The sequence below is a fragment of the Neodiprion pinetum genome, chromosome 5 (assembly GCF_021155775.2).
Source record: "Neodiprion pinetum isolate iyNeoPine1 chromosome 5, iyNeoPine1.2, whole genome shotgun sequence".
Classification (NCBI taxonomy): Eukaryota; Metazoa; Arthropoda; class Insecta; order Hymenoptera; family Diprionidae; genus Neodiprion; species Neodiprion pinetum.
In genome coordinates this window covers 2,408,722-2,425,131 of record NC_060236.1, presented here as the reverse complement: position 1 = coordinate 2,425,131, position 16,410 = coordinate 2,408,722, and the positions used below count along the sequence as shown (strand labels likewise).

Genomic DNA, 16,410 nt, shown 5'->3' with positions numbered 1-16,410 from the left:
TTGACATTTTTTTTTGTTTCAATATCTTGGTTACAGATTTATTATGTATATTTTGTATATCAGATTTTTTGTTTTTCACCAAAGTTTGATAAATATATATTATTCCATGAGCTGAGTGACATAATATTTGCCAACGATACTTATTATTCATAATTCATTGTTATTATTACAATTTTCGACATTATTATTATCATGATCATTCGTGCGATATTAATTCAAGGGCCTTTTCTTCATAACTGTGTATGCTTCTGGTAAAAAATATACCAAACAGAGAAGTAGCATTTGAGTGTATCTACACTGGCAGTAAATCAAGGTAGAAATGTAAAATAGAATAAAAACGGAAAAGAAGGAACCCCAAGAAATTGAAAATACTTCCTAGTAAGTAACTGTACCCAATAGGAATCCTTAATGTGGAATATTAAAGGGTCGGTGATGGCTACAGAGTATCGCAAATCGTTTCTTAAGGGTTTGCCGCAATTCTTGACGTTTCTCAAGTACTTGGCACATGCGCGATTTGAACTCTTGAACTTCTTCCGCTGGAATATAACTCTCTTTGCTCTCGTCCTCCGAAGAGTATGAATCCTAAAAATACAGAAGTTATTTATTATTTATTGCCGATGGTTGAATAATACGAGCTTGAAACAGAAATGGGAAGAATAATTTTTGTAAGTACCTCGAGCATCTGCATTAGCGTTAGCCCACCACCTCGCTCACTTAACAGGGAGATACTGGAACTGGAATGCGCAAGCTTTTCGGAAGGTCTTGTATCGTGACAATCCCCTTCGCGATTACAGCAGCTATCGCTGCAGGCAACCTCTGAGCCTTCTGGTGTGCTTGGTAGCGATGAACTGCTCACATTGTGTTCAGAGGAATATCCGCAGTCTTGGGATGATTGTTCGCTGGAAGAGCGACCGTTGCTAAAAGCGGCAACAGCATCTGTATACTGCTTCTTCATGTCCAACCACATAGCCAAATTGTTTGAATGCTGATTCATCAGTTCATCCATAACCTCCTTTGAACTACCTTCCAAAAACTCCCTGGGATAGTACCAGTACCCATCCTCGTCCTGTTTCATAATCTCCTGAGAATCACAAAGAAAAAAAACAATAAAATAAATTAACTAATGTAAATGTGAATGACTAAAGTTGGTAGAAAAATTTTTATAACACACAATGGAATAATATTCACATCATCAACTCACCCGGCAGTGTGGACAAGGCTTGCACCCTTCGTATAAGTGCCCTACAATTTCAGGACTTGAATTACTTATTGACTTCAGATCCATAGGCCCTTTTTTATCGGGACTCTTTTGTACGCTGGAAGACTTTTTATTAGGGAATGTTGTTGTTTGAGGTTTCGCTTTGCTCACGCCTTGAGACTTCTTAAGGCAATCTGGACACTTGCACGTTGGTAGCCCCTTATTTTTTGGATCCAAAACCTGCAACTGATAAACAAAGAGACCTTGAGTGACAATATCCAACAGCGATGAGCCGTTTCTTTACACCAAAAGAAAGTCGTGCGATAGTATCCAAAATCCTTTACCTTATGTCGGTCAATGTTTTGGGTCGTTGGCTTCGAGTCTACGCACGGACATGAGAGTTCTCTTCCAGGCCCGTACTTATCCTTTGGGCACTGGTGGCAAATAAAGTTCAGGTTAGAGGGTTAATTTATTAATCAACGAATAGTTTAGAAGTAATCAATTTCCGCCACTTTTATAGCATGCATCTTACTTCGCAAGTATTTTCTTTCTCCTCCGTTTCATAACGACGTTCTTTCTTCTTCTTACGCTTCAATCGAAGCTTTTCACGCCGTTGTTGTTTAGCAAGTTCCTCTCTTGTTAGTTCCTCGTAAAGTAGTTCTAACTGAGTGATTCCTTGTTTGACCTCTACCGCCATCTGTTGGTGAATAAATAATGCTGTATGTTGTTATTTCATAACAGAGTGAAAATAGTTACTCTAACGCTCTTCAAATTTACCTGAAAATTTCTGGATAACGCATCAACCGCTACTGCAGCAAGCACCTTGCAAACAGTTTCTTCCTCCCTCAGGCGTCGATGGACACGATGCAATCGTTCAGCAACGCAAATACCGAGACAAGTAAGAACTTCTTCTTGGGCAATCTCTAACGTTTTAGCATGACGCTCTCTAAAATATTCATTATTATCAGTCAGAGTGTGAGGGAATGAATATGTACAGCATACAGTAATTAAAAAGATAGAATAGACTTTCAAATTTGAAAGCTATACCGCGAGTCAGGTGAGAAACAAGCTAAAAGGAAAATCAGTGTGTATTCTTACCTGCCCATCAGCTCAGGCTGTGCTCTTCCAATTAAATTGCTAATATAATCGGTATTAGTTTGCAAGTGAACATGTCGTTCAGGAATGCATCGTCTGATTCCAGCATATAAAGCAGGTATATAACCTTTCTCTTTGGCGGGATCAGCTTCAGTAGTGAGGAGGGAGGAGGCGAGGAGCACTTTCGTACGACATTCGCTACAGAATCTATAATAATTAAATAGCTTTAGTTTAGCGGTAGAACAAGTTCCAAGAAACATTACGAGATCGTCGCACATACCTGTGCTTTCGCAAATACGTATCAAGCGTCACATCTAGCGAGTCATTTTCAACGAGAGCAACTTCTTGTCGGCAAGCATTTCTCATACATTCCCAAACGTCCCTCCAAGCGCTGGGTGGCGGCCGCATTCGTTGCACCTCTAAAGAGTGTAGGGCGCATCTGCGTGATTTTTTACTACGAGGTTGGCGATCCACTAGGCTGTTTAATCGTGCGCTAAGAAAAGAATGAAGTTTAATTAAACGAACGAACGATACAATAAGACGTGTCAAAGAGTGTGAAGAATTTTTTCAACGCTTTATAAAATTAAAAAATACTTGGACTCTTCTCAATTTTCTCTGAACCCATACCTATGCCCTTGTAACATGGTACATAATAGTTGAGGTGAATCCAACACCTCATCCCGTATAGTTAGAAGACCATCGGGTGTTATTACAAGAGGATCAAGCGCAGGGTGGCCGGACTTCATCAAGTCGTAGAATAACCTCTCAACGCTGCAAAAAATTATTTCTACGATCAATAAATGGTTCAAAAATATTTAACTCGCAACTTGTAGAGTTCGGCTCACCTCCGTCTACAGCCAACACAGGGAACTGCTTGTCCCAGAATAGCGAGCATGTCTTTACACGTAACTTCAAAGGAAGCCTTAGCTTCCTCTTTGGTGAGCATGTTCAGCTTCCTAGAAAATTCATCTAGCTGTTTTCCCCTGACTAGTGGACCGTCGCAAACTGCGCCTAAACCATTTACGTCCATTATCATCTGTGAAAAATGATATACAGGGTAATTAGAAATGTGTATTAATTAATTGGCAGCACAACGAATTGTGCCTCTTTTTTCAATACAATATACAATAGACTGGGCCAAAAAAATTGACTATTTTTTTTTTTGAAAAATATATTGAGAATATCATTCAGTATGGCAAAAGAAAAATTTCATGAAATTTTAAGCCCTTAATATTAACTTTAAGAGGTCTATCATCGCTATTTTTGATTTTTAGTAATAATTTGATGTTTTACGTCAGAACTGTCGAAATATTGAAGTGAAAAAATTTATGTTTACTCATTCCTTTATAACATTAAATTCCCTACAAAAAAGGTCTGATTATAGATTTTTGTCAGACAAGCCGTTTCCGAGTAATTAAACTTAATAAATTGATATAATTTCTCGAGAATTTCTCGAGAATTAATCGAGAAATTATATCAATATATTAAGCTTAATTACTCGGAAACGGCTTGTCTGACAAAAATCTATAATTTCTCGAGAATTAATCGAGAAATTATATCAATATATTAAGCTTAATTACTCGGAAACGGCTTGTCTGACAAAAATCTATAATCAGACCTTTTTTGTAGGGAATTTAATTTTATAAAGGGATAAGTGAACATAAATTTTTTCACTTCAATATTTCGACAGTTCTGACGTAAAACATCAAATTATTACTAAAAATCAAAAATAGCGATGATAGACCTCTTAAAGTTAATATTAAGGGCTTAAAATTTCATGAAATTTTTTTTTTTGCCATACTGAATGATATTCTCAATATATTTTTCAAAAAAAAAAAAATAGTCAATTTTTTTGGCCCAGTCTAATATACAATACCATCTTTGCTTATAAATATGGCACAAAACTTATTACAAATCTGTCATAAATCATTCATATATTAAATTATAATAAATTTTCCATACTAGCAGAAGTAGAAAAATTCACATTTTCTGCAACACTGCAGCAAAAATTAAGACTGTAATTGCATGTTATAACAACATGAAATATAAAATAATAATAAAGATTACATAGCCATGTTGATGCTTGAATATTTATTTTTTTAAGCCAGATAAAAGATTAAATAATCCATGTGGCTTAAGCGATCTCTTGATGAACTCAGAGAAAGGATATTTATTGCTGTAGTTGTTGAGATATTTTTGCGAAGGGTGATTCATGCATGGAATTTATAATACAAAATAACAATATCATTTATGACCACGGCAATAATCCAGGAAATGCAATTGCTCAACATTTCCCAGTTTTCCATGTCTGTAATGACTCTGAATCAAAGTGTATAGACAGGCGTAGAAATGTTGATGAAATTCATGCATCCAGCTGTATCAGCAGTACGTAACGCGACTCGAGTTTTATTTGCAAGCTAAACAAAATTGACTATGAATCAGGAACATGTGTAGAAGACTTGTTTTTTCAGTCTGAAATTATTGCATTACAGTTATAAAAATCAATGCGATGACCCATTTTCTTTCATCAACAATAAATTCATGGTCTTAAACAAGATTCGGCTAAAGCTTGTTAAGAAGTAATTTATAATTCTGTCATGCAGTTATATCTCCCCCTGAATTCAGTTTTTTGACTTCCAAATGATTTTGAGTAACAGAGGTGTGAAAGTAGGTCGAGACAATCAAGAGGTAGATAAGCCAGAGATCCTACTCGACCCGATGCTACGTTGTTTGTGTAGCATGACTGCACGTTCACGATTACTTCTAGCCAGCAAACAATACAGCATGAGCGTTTCCTATCTCGAACTTTTAACATTATCTCGACCGCATGGGACCGAGTGAAACCTTACTCCGAACGGTGATTCGCTGGATGACAATTGTCGAGCTATCTAAGAATGGTTCTTGTTCGCTTTGTTAGAAAGAAACAAGTTACAGGTAAACATGAAAATGTAACGACGAGTTCATCAGTGCCAGCTAAAAAATCTATCTTTTAATACAGACGCGATTTTCCGTCGTTATTTTACGAGAAAAACAAACGAAGGACGAGTTCTCCAAGGTCTAGGTCGTTACGCCACTGTGCTAAGAAATACGGGCTGGGTCACGTAGCTTTGATTCTGACTTAGGTTAAGTTTGATGACGAGCGGCGAGCAAGGCAGCTGAGGATGGAACGCCGCCCCCCCGAATCAGGAAAAACATGATAAACGAGGAGAAGATTGATGAGAAATAACAAAAGCGACATATTTACATACCGTGAGATTTTCGTCGATGATCAGCGGCAGTTGTCTACGCGTCAAAATGACCGAGTTATCACCACGCCAAACCTCAATTAACTTGGCCATATTTTCACGTTATTAACTATCGTCAACGGGGTAGGTGATTATTGCCTGGTTAATAAAACCCTCAGGATTCACCTGGTCTAGTTGAAAAAAATCGACGATCGAACGACGCAACTGTGCACTGATTTTGTTATGTCACGAACATAAAACAACGGAACCCAACAATGTTCGTGTTGGTTTAGACGACGTTGACTGCCATTTGCAGAAGTTTCTTCACTTTTCTCTTACTTCCGCCCCTCGGTTTGTCCCGCACTTGATGCTGCTGCCAACTAAAGTCTGCTTTTACACACATGCACGAGGGCGTCTCTTATAGGTATAGCTACACGTACGTATCTCTTAGGTATATATCGTTATAATTATCCAGCAGGCGTGATCGCGCAGAACCTCTACGGTTTAATTTTCAAAGCGAAAGCTGGCTAAACACTGCCGAATAGGCAGGTGGTTACAGGTGATTAATTTTCCCCTGATCGCCTCAGTGCGGGTGCCGCTTTCTTAGATCAAAATCGCCGACTGCGTCGCAACAGTTTTTACTATTTTACCGTAATCTCCGGATCACGCATGAAGAAGAGCAATAAAAAAATTCTAATCGCCCGCGCCCTGCCTGCTACGCACCGCTGCGCCAAAAGTCTCTTGTTCATAAGTAGGATACAAACCTGGGTATATTACACGTACACATATACGCGCGTCGTTGGTGCTGCTGCTTAGTTTGAAAATGGTGGAAATGTTTAGAAATCCCGTTTTGTACGTGCCTGGTCTGTTTTCACAAGTTTTAAAATAGCAACATACCCTTTTAACGTGTCACGAGGATCACGCGCGATTAGCCTTTTCATCATGCTCCCGCCAATGTACAATTGTCTTCCAACAAAGCTGACTGAATAAGAATATGAAAATTTGTAAAAAAACGAATTCAGAAATAACAAGATTCTCTAAGTTTAAAAACTCCGCCTTTTCGACGGGCGTCAAGGTCAATGCCCCGCGACCTCAGAAAATAGGACATTTAATCAACGTACAGCAGAAAACTCTATACCTATAATACTTGAGAAATCATGAAGAGAAGATACGTTTGGATCGTACTGTTACTAGTAACGCTGTACACCCTGTACCGTTACGATTATCAAAAAACGCTCGTTGCAAAGTTGAAATACTTTGCATGGAACGATGTATTTTTCATGCCATTCTTCGCTTCGTCTTCGTTGCCATCGTCTTCGTCAGCTTCTGAAGGAAATGAACAAACTGTTCGGCTATTCACGCAAAGCCAACTCAGCCGGTATACGAATCTCGAGGATGGTTTGTACCTTGCCATACTGGGGCAGGTTTATGACGTAACCAAAGGCGAGCGACACTACGGACCTGGAGGATCGTACCAGTCGTTTGTTGGTGAGAAACTGAAAGCCTATTTCAAGCTGCAATATGAAAAGGGTCTAGTTGCTATTAGTAGAGTAAAATAAAACCAAAATTAGATAAAATTGTTATTTTACATAGCACAATGCATATTATGTTCTAGAATTTTATTTTGATTATTTTCATATTCTGTAAGACTGTAAGATAAATTATTATATCACGTCGATTTCTTCTATTTGTAACAGGGCGTGATGCGTCGCTGGCCTTCGTCACAGGGGACTTCAGTGCCAAAGGATTGACCGACGACGTTTCCAGCCTGAAGCCATCCCAAATCAAGTCTCTGAGCGATTGGACAGGGTTCTACGCCAAGGATTACACGTACAAAGGGAAACTCATTGGGAGATATTACGATAGTGATGGTAATCCAACGTCGCAATATCACATGATACAGGAGATGCTGGCCTTAGCTGAAAAGGAAAACTCTAGTGAAGAGCAGAAGAAGAGAATCTTTCCTCCTTGCAATATAGAGTGGAAACCCGATGTTGGGACTAGATTGTGGTGCTCGAAACGAAGGTAGAAATTTCAGGATTGAGGTCTGAGGAATTTTCTTCAAGATTCGCTCATTAGCATTCTAATGCTTTTAGAGTAACTGCATTTTTCAATACTTATCTTTATTTTAGTGGTGGAATAGAGAGGGATTGGATCGGGGTGCCCAGAATGCTGTTCGAACCTGGCTCCGAACAGCACCGCTGTGCTTGCGTCAACTTAAAAAGTAAAGAACACGAAATGCACAAGGGAAATCTACGAGAGTACGAAGGATGCGCTAAAGGCTCCACTAACTGTGTGATTAAAAATAGCTAATCATTCAATCGCTATGATATTTTGTACAATTTGCATTCCAACAGTGATAAATTAAGTATCTGATTTTCTTTTCTCATGAATAAACATGTTATTTTTATATACATATGTTATCGTGCTTGTTACTTAATATCCATTGCGTCCGTAAAGGTCTGTCTGTGGTTATGTTATTCATATTTGTGTTGAAATGTTTAAAAGACACTTTCGATTTAAAAATATATATTATATACATATTTATACCGATACAGTATACATGTATATAATCATGTTGTTACGATTCCTTACACACGGTAATAATAAAAAGATCTGTTCATTTTTAATTCCACGCAATTTAATTTTCAACTAATGTCTTAAAAGATTTATAATATAGGAAGTTTATCAGGGTACTTATCGGGATACAAAATTTTAAACTATTGCATAAACGAAATTTTATAACTACTTTTCACAGATGTCTAATAAACAAAAATAATCAAAATCTATTCACATTTTTCTACTTTAATATTGTTATTGGATCTGGAAATACTGGTAAATCCAGTTTATGTATTATCTATTGTTAATCATTCAATAACTAAAATTGCATCATTCGTAGAAATCATTATAATAGCTGCAAATTCAATGTGATTTAGTATAGATTGAAATGAACAGTCTCTGGTGTACTAGTTATATTTAGAGAGATGAGTTGTTATACTGTATGCTATAATACGATTTCTATCGGTACAAAACTCATAATCAAAGAAAAAGAAAATTGTATAAATTCAGGAACTTATAGCCGTCAATTGTATAGTAGTGATAACTTCATTTGCACGACCTTTAGCTTATTACTCAAATACAAGTTTCACTATTTCTCATTGATTGTATTCGTATCTATCAAACTTAAATTAATATTTATACAGTCTTATATAATATGCAACTAGTGAATCCAATCAGCGTAGTTTGATCAAATCTCTTGTTCACTTATCTTCGCCCTCAAATTCAGGAGATGACTCTGGCTGCATGGTATTCAACTTGGCGAACAACACCTCCATTGTTGTACATCTCCTTCTGTGCTTGATATTCGAACCGAAAACTTTCTTCACCCTAGCCCGCCTTTTTTTCAGCTTAGAAGCTGTCGGCTCTACCTGAAATTCAATCATTCTTTTGAACTTCTTAGCTCCAATAAGTACGCTGCTTTCACCCGGGCCCGTCCTTTCCTCTAATATAGTTTCCAGCTTCTTTGGAGAAAGTTGTAAATTTTTGTCCAAGTAATACCCGGTGATGTCTGCATCTCCTTCCATTTCGGAATAACGTCTTTTTCTCGGTTTCTGACTGCACCTAACAGATTCAAATTCAAAAAATATGATTTTATGAAGGAGAGCTAAGAAAATCTGCAAAAACAATTCTTATCTTCTGAATAGAAACTAATCCTCCAGTTTTGTCTTGATATTACCTGCGATTCGCTGTTACAGACATATCAGTTCTGGGAATTCTTTTCCTGAACACCCGTTTGGTAACCACTTTTTGGTTAACATCTGGGGTAACAGTGAGCATTTCAAGGCTAGCCGTGACCTCGGGCAGACTGATTTCCTTATTACTACAAATTTCTTCACTGTCAATGAAAAATGAAAGATAATTATTCATTAAATTCCATTTTTCAATATATTTCAAGTCTCATTATAGACTTATCAGAGGATGAAAGGATTGATTTACATCGATTTACTTGGATATTTGGCAAAAGTAAAAGCAAGCCATGCATTCATTTTTGCAAAAAAAATGCTGCGATCGTCTATGGTCACAATGATTTAATTGCAAAGTATATTTGATAATAACGTTGTTAAAGATACGGCGCGATGAAATAGTTTCGACAAGGTTGTACCTTGGATTGTCACATAAGTGAAAACATTGAACTTTGTAATGCACGTATATTACATAAATTGAATGAAACACTCGATTGCCGATAATTGAGGACAAATTTGTGAATCAACAAACTTTCTGTATCACCTGTTTTGGTCAAAAGATCGTTTGAAATAGTTTTCAGACAAGGTTTTCTGTGTTCGAATACTTCGTGAAATTTAATATCAAAATACATTTCCGCTGTGCTCAAGTCACCGTAAATCAAGCGGAAAGAATCAGAATGCAAACAAATCGAAAATTAGATAAGAGTGGACAAACAAACTTACGCTGTGCCTTCATTCTTTGCATCCATTTCCCTTCACTGTTCTACCTAAAATAGTATCTCAATTGTTTACTCGTTGGCGTTGTTAGTTAAACACTATAAATCAACTACTCAATTCAAAACAAAATACATCAGGGTAACATTATTGTATACGTTATATCTTTTAAATAAAGGATTAGAACGACGCGCGAGCCGCCATGTCGGTCAGTTGTACTCAGTTAGGCATCCTTGGCACTTTGCCACCCCAAAATACAATCATGGCAAGAAGGAAGGCACAAATGCGAATATGGCTAGGTTAACTCATTTGTACAGCAAAGTCAAAGATAGGTTATACGTTGTCATACTCGGTCACACTCCAGTTTTCTTGGATGGAATGTAATGGAATGTGAAGTAATAGCACGAAGCGCACGAAGTAATGATACCTGAAAATTTCGATGGACTCTTATCGTGTAACGAATCGAAAATAAGTATCCAGTACGAATCGATTCTCGAAGCGATGCTTGACATAACCGAAAACACTACAAGTAGATGGGGCAATAGCTGCCAAAGTACAGAGATATTTCAGTAATTCTGTTATGAGGAAGATATTTTAATCGTCACATCAATGGAAACATGAAGAAGGAAAAAACGGCTGATAACAGCCGACCCTATAAATTATAAGTATTCCAAGTAGTATTTAATTTTTATCGATCTTTGATTTTTTAGGTTATGCAGTCATAACCACTTTTCAGAATTACTTTAAATAAATTAAAGCAGGTCAAACTATCATCTGTGATCTTTGATTTGAGACAAAGAGTACTATCAATACTGTTTTCTCTTTTTACAGCTCATCAAATTTTGAGCTTGACTGGAATAAGCTTCCAACGGAAAAGCATAATTGTAAGTTTGTTTACAGTATTTACAGTGTCCTGGCTGTTCTTCACATTGCTTGTATTTTTCGTTTCTTTTTAATATCCTCAAGGGTTTCGTCGAGCTGACCATCGTACCGCTCAGGGACACTCTACGCCTGATTAAGCTAAATGCCAAGCAATGCAGAATCTACCGTGTTTGTTTAAATGACACTTACGAGGCGCCATTTCAGTACTTTGATCCATTTTTGGACATTTGTCAGGGGGATGGAAAACAGTAAGTTGTTCTAAAACCTTTGCTCTGTTAAATGCAATCTGAATTTCCACTTGCTCCATGATATTTTGTGCCTCAGACGATCCTTGGAATTTTATTCCACTCATCATTTGGCCGCTGCTCAGCGAGTCGACCCAGATAACAACTCTGGTGAATTAGTCATTCAAGTACCACCAGATGCTGCTCATCTAGTCGGAGAAGGAAGAGGTCTGAGAATAGGGATTGAGTTTTCACTCGAACAACCTCAGGGTGGGGTTCATTTTGTATTACCAGACTGTGAAGGAAATTTAGCTGAGGTATCCGCACGTTTCTACTAATCACTCCTTTTTTCTTTCATTATAAATAATTGTAAGATATGTCATATTCTTCATTATTTTTCTAGAGAGGGGCACACATGTACACGTACAGCTATGAAAACTCATCTCGACTGTGGTTTCCTTGCGTCGATAGCTTTGCCGAGCCTTGTACCTGGAAGCTGGAATTCACAGTTGATGATTCAATGACGGCAGTTTCTTGTGGAGACTTGGTAGAAGTTGTATACACTCCAGACATGCGGAGAAAAACGTTTCACTATGTTTTAAACACCCCTGCATGTGCTCCGAACATCGCTTTAGCCGTTGGGTACGACGGAAACTGTTGCCTTTGCTCGAAGTCCAAAAATGATGTCTAAAAATAATGTTTGTTTACAATTTTCAGGCCATTTGAAATATTTGTCGATCCCTACATGCACGAAGTCACTCACTTTTGTCTTCCCCAACTTCTACCGTCTCTCAAAGTTTCAGCAAAGTACATGCATGAGGCCTTTGAGTTTTATGAAGAAACTCTTTCAAATAGGTATCCGTACTCGTGCTATAAACAAGTATTCGTTGACGAAATTGATGAGGATATCAACGCCTATGCAACAATGAGTATTTTGAAGTGAGTAAGTTTCTTACTCATATTTGAACCATTGCGAACAATTTTCTCCTAATGACAACTTTCAATTTCAGCACAAATTTATTACACTCTACAGCGATTATTGATCAGGTTTACATCACCAAGAAGGCTATGGCGCAGGCAATTGCCGAGCAGTTCTTTGGGTGCTTTATTTCAATGCAGAATTGGTCTGACACCTGGCTTCCTAAGGGGATTTCAACTTACCTAACCGGGCTTTATGCAAAAAAATGTTTTGGTAACAATGAATATCGTGAATGGGTTCAATCGGTGAGATATTGACTTAATTTCATTCTTTGGTCTGGATATTAATTAAAAGAGTCATCTCGAGGCTTATTTCACGTGAAATATGATCAGTGATTCGTATTGCTAGGAGTTGCAAGAAGTGGTTAAGTATGAGGAGCAGTTTGGAGGAATAATATTGGACCCCTCCCAACCGCCAGCCCCTTTGCCTATTGCTGCTAACACGCCAGCTCCGGTACCAAGGGTCCCAGATCCAGGGTTTTACTTTCCGATCAGAAATCTCCACACCATGTCGCCTAAGTACATCGAGGTACTACGGAAGAAGGCACACTTGGTCATTAGAATGTTGGAGCACAGGATCGGACAAGAACTTCTTTTGCAGGTGACTTCAAGTTGGTGATAATTTGAATTTTTGAAGAACATATTTTTTTTGACCTTCATCTAAACTTACTTTACTGTTTTGAGGTGTTCAACAAGCAATTATCTCTGGCCGCCAATGCTGCGCAGCAGAAAATTGACTCTGGCTTATGGTCGCATATGCTGATCAGCACAAATGTATTTACAAAGGCGATTTTTACAGTCACTGGTAAAGATATGGCTGTGTTCATCGATCAGTGGGTCAGAACAGGTGGTCATGCGAAATTCAGCCTTAGCTTCGTTTTCAATAGAAAAAGGTAACTGTGTTTATAATTCAGTCGAGAAGAGTTACGAAGAGATTATCAACTTATTTAAAAAACTTCCATTGCAGGAATACCGTAGAGTTGGAAATTCGTCAAGATACAACAAACCAGAGAGGCATAAGAAAATACGTTGGCCCTTTACTGGTGAACATTCAAGAACTGGATGGTACTTTTAAACACACGCTACAGATTGAAGGCACTGTCGCTAAAGCAGATATAACTTGCCACAGCAAAAGTAGACGGAATAAGAAGAAAAAGATTCCTCTCTGCACTGGAGAAGAGGTCGATATGGATCTGTCAGCTATGGAGTGAGCATCTGATAAGTTTTACAATTCTTAATGCGATATAATAAATCCACACGAATTATCAGAGATATTTATAAATCAATTTCAGCGATTCACCAGTACTCTGGATCCGATTAGACCCGGAAATGACGCTGATGCGAGCGGTGCAAATCGAGCAACCTGATTATCAGTGGCAATATCAATTAAGACATGAAAGAGACGTTACTGCTCAATTGGAGGCCATCGAGGCTCTTCAAAATCATTCTACTCCTGCTACTAGATTAGCTTTGACTGATACGATTGAAAACGAACATTGTTATTATAAAGTCAGGTGTCGAGCCGCTCACTGCTTGACAAAGGTTTGTGTATTATTTAATTGAACAGGTTTTTTTAAGCTTGCCATGTGCAGTGATTGATGAAAATCTTTTTTTTCCAGGTGGCTAACGCAATGGTAGCGACGTGGGCTGGTCCTCCAGCTATGTTGGCAATTTTTAGAAAATTATTCGGCTCTGCATCTTGTCGAAGAATTATAAAGCAAAATAACTTCACTAATTTCCAGCATTATTTTCTACAGAAGGTGGGCAAAAGAAGCCACAAAGTAGAATCAGACCCCGGATTTTAGTATCACAGTTAAAACGTGGCATCACTTGGCTTTTTCTTTTACAGACAATACCCGTCGCTATGGCTGGCTTGCGCAACGCACATGGCATATGCCCGCCAGACGTCTTGACTTTTTTGATGGACTTATTCAAGTATAATGACAATAGTAAAAATCGTTACTCGGACAATTATTATAGAGCTGCTTTGGTTGACGCCTTAGGGGCGACTGTTACTCCAGTGATCAGCGTGCAACAAGGGTAATTATTGAGCTATACCTTCCTCTGTCCATAGTCTTACAGCTACCGTGTTTTATTTTGGAATGTTTCTTACAGCACGGCTATTACTGCAGAGTCGCTGTCGATAGACACGAAAGCCATTCTTGAAGAAGTAACGAGGAATTTAAATTTAGAGAAACTGCTGCCATGTTACAAGTACACGGTCAGCGTCGCGTGTTTGAAGGTCATAAGAATATTACAGAAATTTGGACATTTACCTAGTAATCCGCATTTATTCAGAGCTTACGCTGCATATGGCCAATTTATTGGTAAGTTGTCTCTGAAAAAAAATATGGCGTGGTTCTTTTTCTCCTCACTTTAGAAGCTCCCAGTTTCAGAGCACTGTCTTGTCTGCTTTTCAGATGTTCGGTTAGCTGCATTGGAAGCATTGATAGACTTTACAAGAGTAGATGGCAAATGGCAGGATATGGAGTTCTTACTCGACATGGCAGAAATGGATCCTCACCCTGGGGTGCGGCATAGATTAGTTAGGCTGATTGTGGAAAACCCACCATTTGAAAGAGCCCATAAACATAGACTGGACAAACCTGATCTTGTCGATCGTATTTGGAATTTGATCAAGTAAATATTTCTGTTTGTATTGTTGAAAATATTCCCTGTATAATGCACGACTTGACTATCATTGTGACAATTATGTTTTAGCGGCATGCTGTCTCACGATACAAAGCTGAGGTGCGACTTGGTTGATCTCTACTATACCTTGTATGGCAGTAAACGACCTCTCTGTATACCAATTCCAGAGCTTGCAGCCATCACCAAACCGAGAAAAGTCGGACCTCATATTAGCCCAGAGCGTGATGTAATGAATGTTACTCTGATAATAATATAAAATTTAGTATGCAAAATCGAGTGAAAAATGGATTTGCTGAAATTTTTAATGTCCAAAAATATTTCAATAAAAAGTATTAGTGTTATAACACTTGGGATATTTCATAGCCGAATCGAATTTGTAATGAATCTTTCTTACGCTTATTACGATATTCCAAAAGTAATGGATGATGATGTATTTAGATACAACCAAACCCGGTCAATGTGAACCTCGAAACTCCACCTGACATTGAAGTCGTGCTTGTTCAGAATAAAAGGAAAGCTTCTCCGAGTAAGGACCTACCTGGTCCGTCTAATAACATGTCTTCTGAGTGTGGCCCTGAAGCTAAAAAACAAAAGGTATGAACATGTTTCGAATAGATCTAAATTCAATCTCTGTGGGTATTTCATATGTGGTACCCGATGTTTATTCCTTTTTTTGTTGTTACAAGGATGATAAAACCCCGGGATCAAATGAGGGTAAAGTTAAATCGGAATACTACAGTGACAACTCTGCATCCTTGCCAGGAATTATGGGCACACAGGGCCCTGTTGGTTTCGAGCCTGGGATGTTCAAGAAAGAACAGGAGGACCACAAACATAAGGGAGATTCTGCAAATAAGGTAAAGCCTCACCTCCTTGGTTTCTTTTCTCTTGCCTTATTATCTAACTGTGCCATGAGAATTTCAGAACACTTATTTTCTTTTCTTTCTCTATAGGGTAAGAAGAAGAAGAAAGACAAGAAGAAGCACAAACATAAACACAAGCATAAACATGATCACAAGCATGGAAAAGACAAGGATAAAAAAGAGAAGGATAAAATTAAAGATAAAGATAAGGACAAGGAAAAGGACAAGGACAAAGATAAAGACAAGGATAAGGACAAAGAAAAGGATAAGGACAAAGATAATAATAAAAGCAAGGATAAGGATTCAAATAATCTCAAAATTAAAGATGAGACCTTAAGTTCCGCTAGCTCGAGTCCAAGTCCAGACGCGAGTACTGTTACATTAGAATTCGTTTTCCCATGAGAACAGAATATTTTTATTCCAGATAAAACAATTACTTACCAAATAATTATTGTATTAAATACCTTTGTACGCTCTTTTATGCACAATAGAATTTTTTTTTTCTTATGAATGTGGCGTATTTGTATGCTTATGCGTGCATGAATCACTATAGTGAATTATCTTGTAAATAAAATCATCGTCGATGCACCACCCATAAAATGATCGTATTAAACATTGATTTGAAACCGTATACCTCGGCAAAAAAATTCTCATACTTAAAAGTCAATCACTTTTCGTCCATTCGAATGAACTCATTCTGTTTCTGTGGTAAGCAGAAAAAAGTGAACATAGCTTGAGCGGCTTAGCACATGTTTGTATTATCTAGGGAATTGGACCACTGAACTATATAATACAACTATAGTTCAGTGGATTGGACACAATATTCGTAATCTTGAT

The 16,410-nt window shown here is 37.8% G+C and overlaps 4 protein-coding genes across 6 annotated transcripts; 2 read left to right on the top strand and 2 right to left on the bottom strand.

The window, feature by feature from the left end:
* Positions 1 to 26: 26 nt before the first annotated feature.
* Positions 27 to 6,188, bottom strand: LOC124219919 (gametogenetin-binding protein 2-like). Its single transcript, XM_046628171.2, has 11 exons — positions 5,542 to 6,188; positions 3,139 to 3,329; positions 2,921 to 3,064; positions 2,574 to 2,786; positions 2,297 to 2,500; positions 1,976 to 2,144; positions 1,731 to 1,895; positions 1,543 to 1,632; positions 1,202 to 1,444; positions 674 to 1,081; positions 27 to 582 (listed from the first exon to the last, which is right to left on the bottom strand). Exons 1-11 carry the CDS (start codon positions 5,629 to 5,631, stop codon positions 406 to 408), a joined length of 2,094 nt encoding a protein of 697 aa, XP_046484127.1. The 5' UTR covers positions 5,632 to 6,188; the 3' UTR covers positions 27 to 405.
* On the top strand, positions 6,007 to 8,147 carry LOC124219929 (neuferricin). Of its 2 annotated transcripts, XM_046628186.2 has the most exons (4): positions 6,007 to 6,268; positions 6,841 to 7,005; positions 7,215 to 7,542; positions 7,650 to 8,147. In XM_046628186.2, the coding sequence occupies exons 1-4, from the start codon at positions 6,187 to 6,189 to the stop codon at positions 7,828 to 7,830; spliced, it is 756 nt and encodes a 251-aa protein (XP_046484142.1). In that variant the 5' UTR covers positions 6,007 to 6,186; the 3' UTR covers positions 7,831 to 8,147. The 2 variants fall into 2 exon arrangements, with proteins under 2 accessions (XP_046484142.1, XP_046484141.1); XM_046628185.2 differs by lacking the exon at positions 6,007 to 6,268 and having other exon boundaries at positions 6,276 to 7,005.
* LOC124219934 (uncharacterized) lies at positions 8,136 to 10,425 on the bottom strand. 2 transcript variants are annotated; one of them, XM_046628196.2, is made up of 4 exons: positions 10,324 to 10,425; positions 9,984 to 10,027; positions 9,254 to 9,412; positions 8,136 to 9,138 (listed from the first exon to the last, which is right to left on the bottom strand). In XM_046628196.2, exons 2-4 carry the CDS (start codon positions 10,007 to 10,009, stop codon positions 8,778 to 8,780), a joined length of 546 nt encoding a protein of 181 aa, XP_046484152.1. In that variant the 5' UTR covers positions 10,010 to 10,027; positions 10,324 to 10,425; the 3' UTR covers positions 8,136 to 8,777. The 2 variants fall into 2 exon arrangements, with proteins under 2 accessions (XP_046484152.1, XP_046484151.1); XM_046628195.2 differs by lacking the exon at positions 10,324 to 10,425 and having other exon boundaries at positions 9,984 to 10,170.
* On the top strand, positions 10,325 to 16,084 carry Taf2 (TATA-box binding protein associated factor 2). The gene is made up of 19 exons (XM_069136632.1): positions 10,325 to 10,636; positions 10,805 to 10,858; positions 10,941 to 11,104; positions 11,181 to 11,397; positions 11,484 to 11,722; positions 11,798 to 12,019; positions 12,091 to 12,304; positions 12,408 to 12,659; positions 12,743 to 12,951; positions 13,026 to 13,265; positions 13,351 to 13,600; positions 13,678 to 13,818; positions 13,908 to 14,098; positions 14,174 to 14,385; positions 14,479 to 14,698; positions 14,780 to 14,936; positions 15,149 to 15,304; positions 15,397 to 15,567; positions 15,664 to 16,084. Exons 1-19 carry the CDS (start codon positions 10,592 to 10,594, stop codon positions 15,973 to 15,975), a joined length of 3,666 nt encoding a protein of 1,221 aa, XP_068992733.1. The 5' UTR covers positions 10,325 to 10,591; the 3' UTR covers positions 15,976 to 16,084.
* The last annotated feature ends 326 nt before the right edge of the window (positions 16,085 to 16,410 follow it).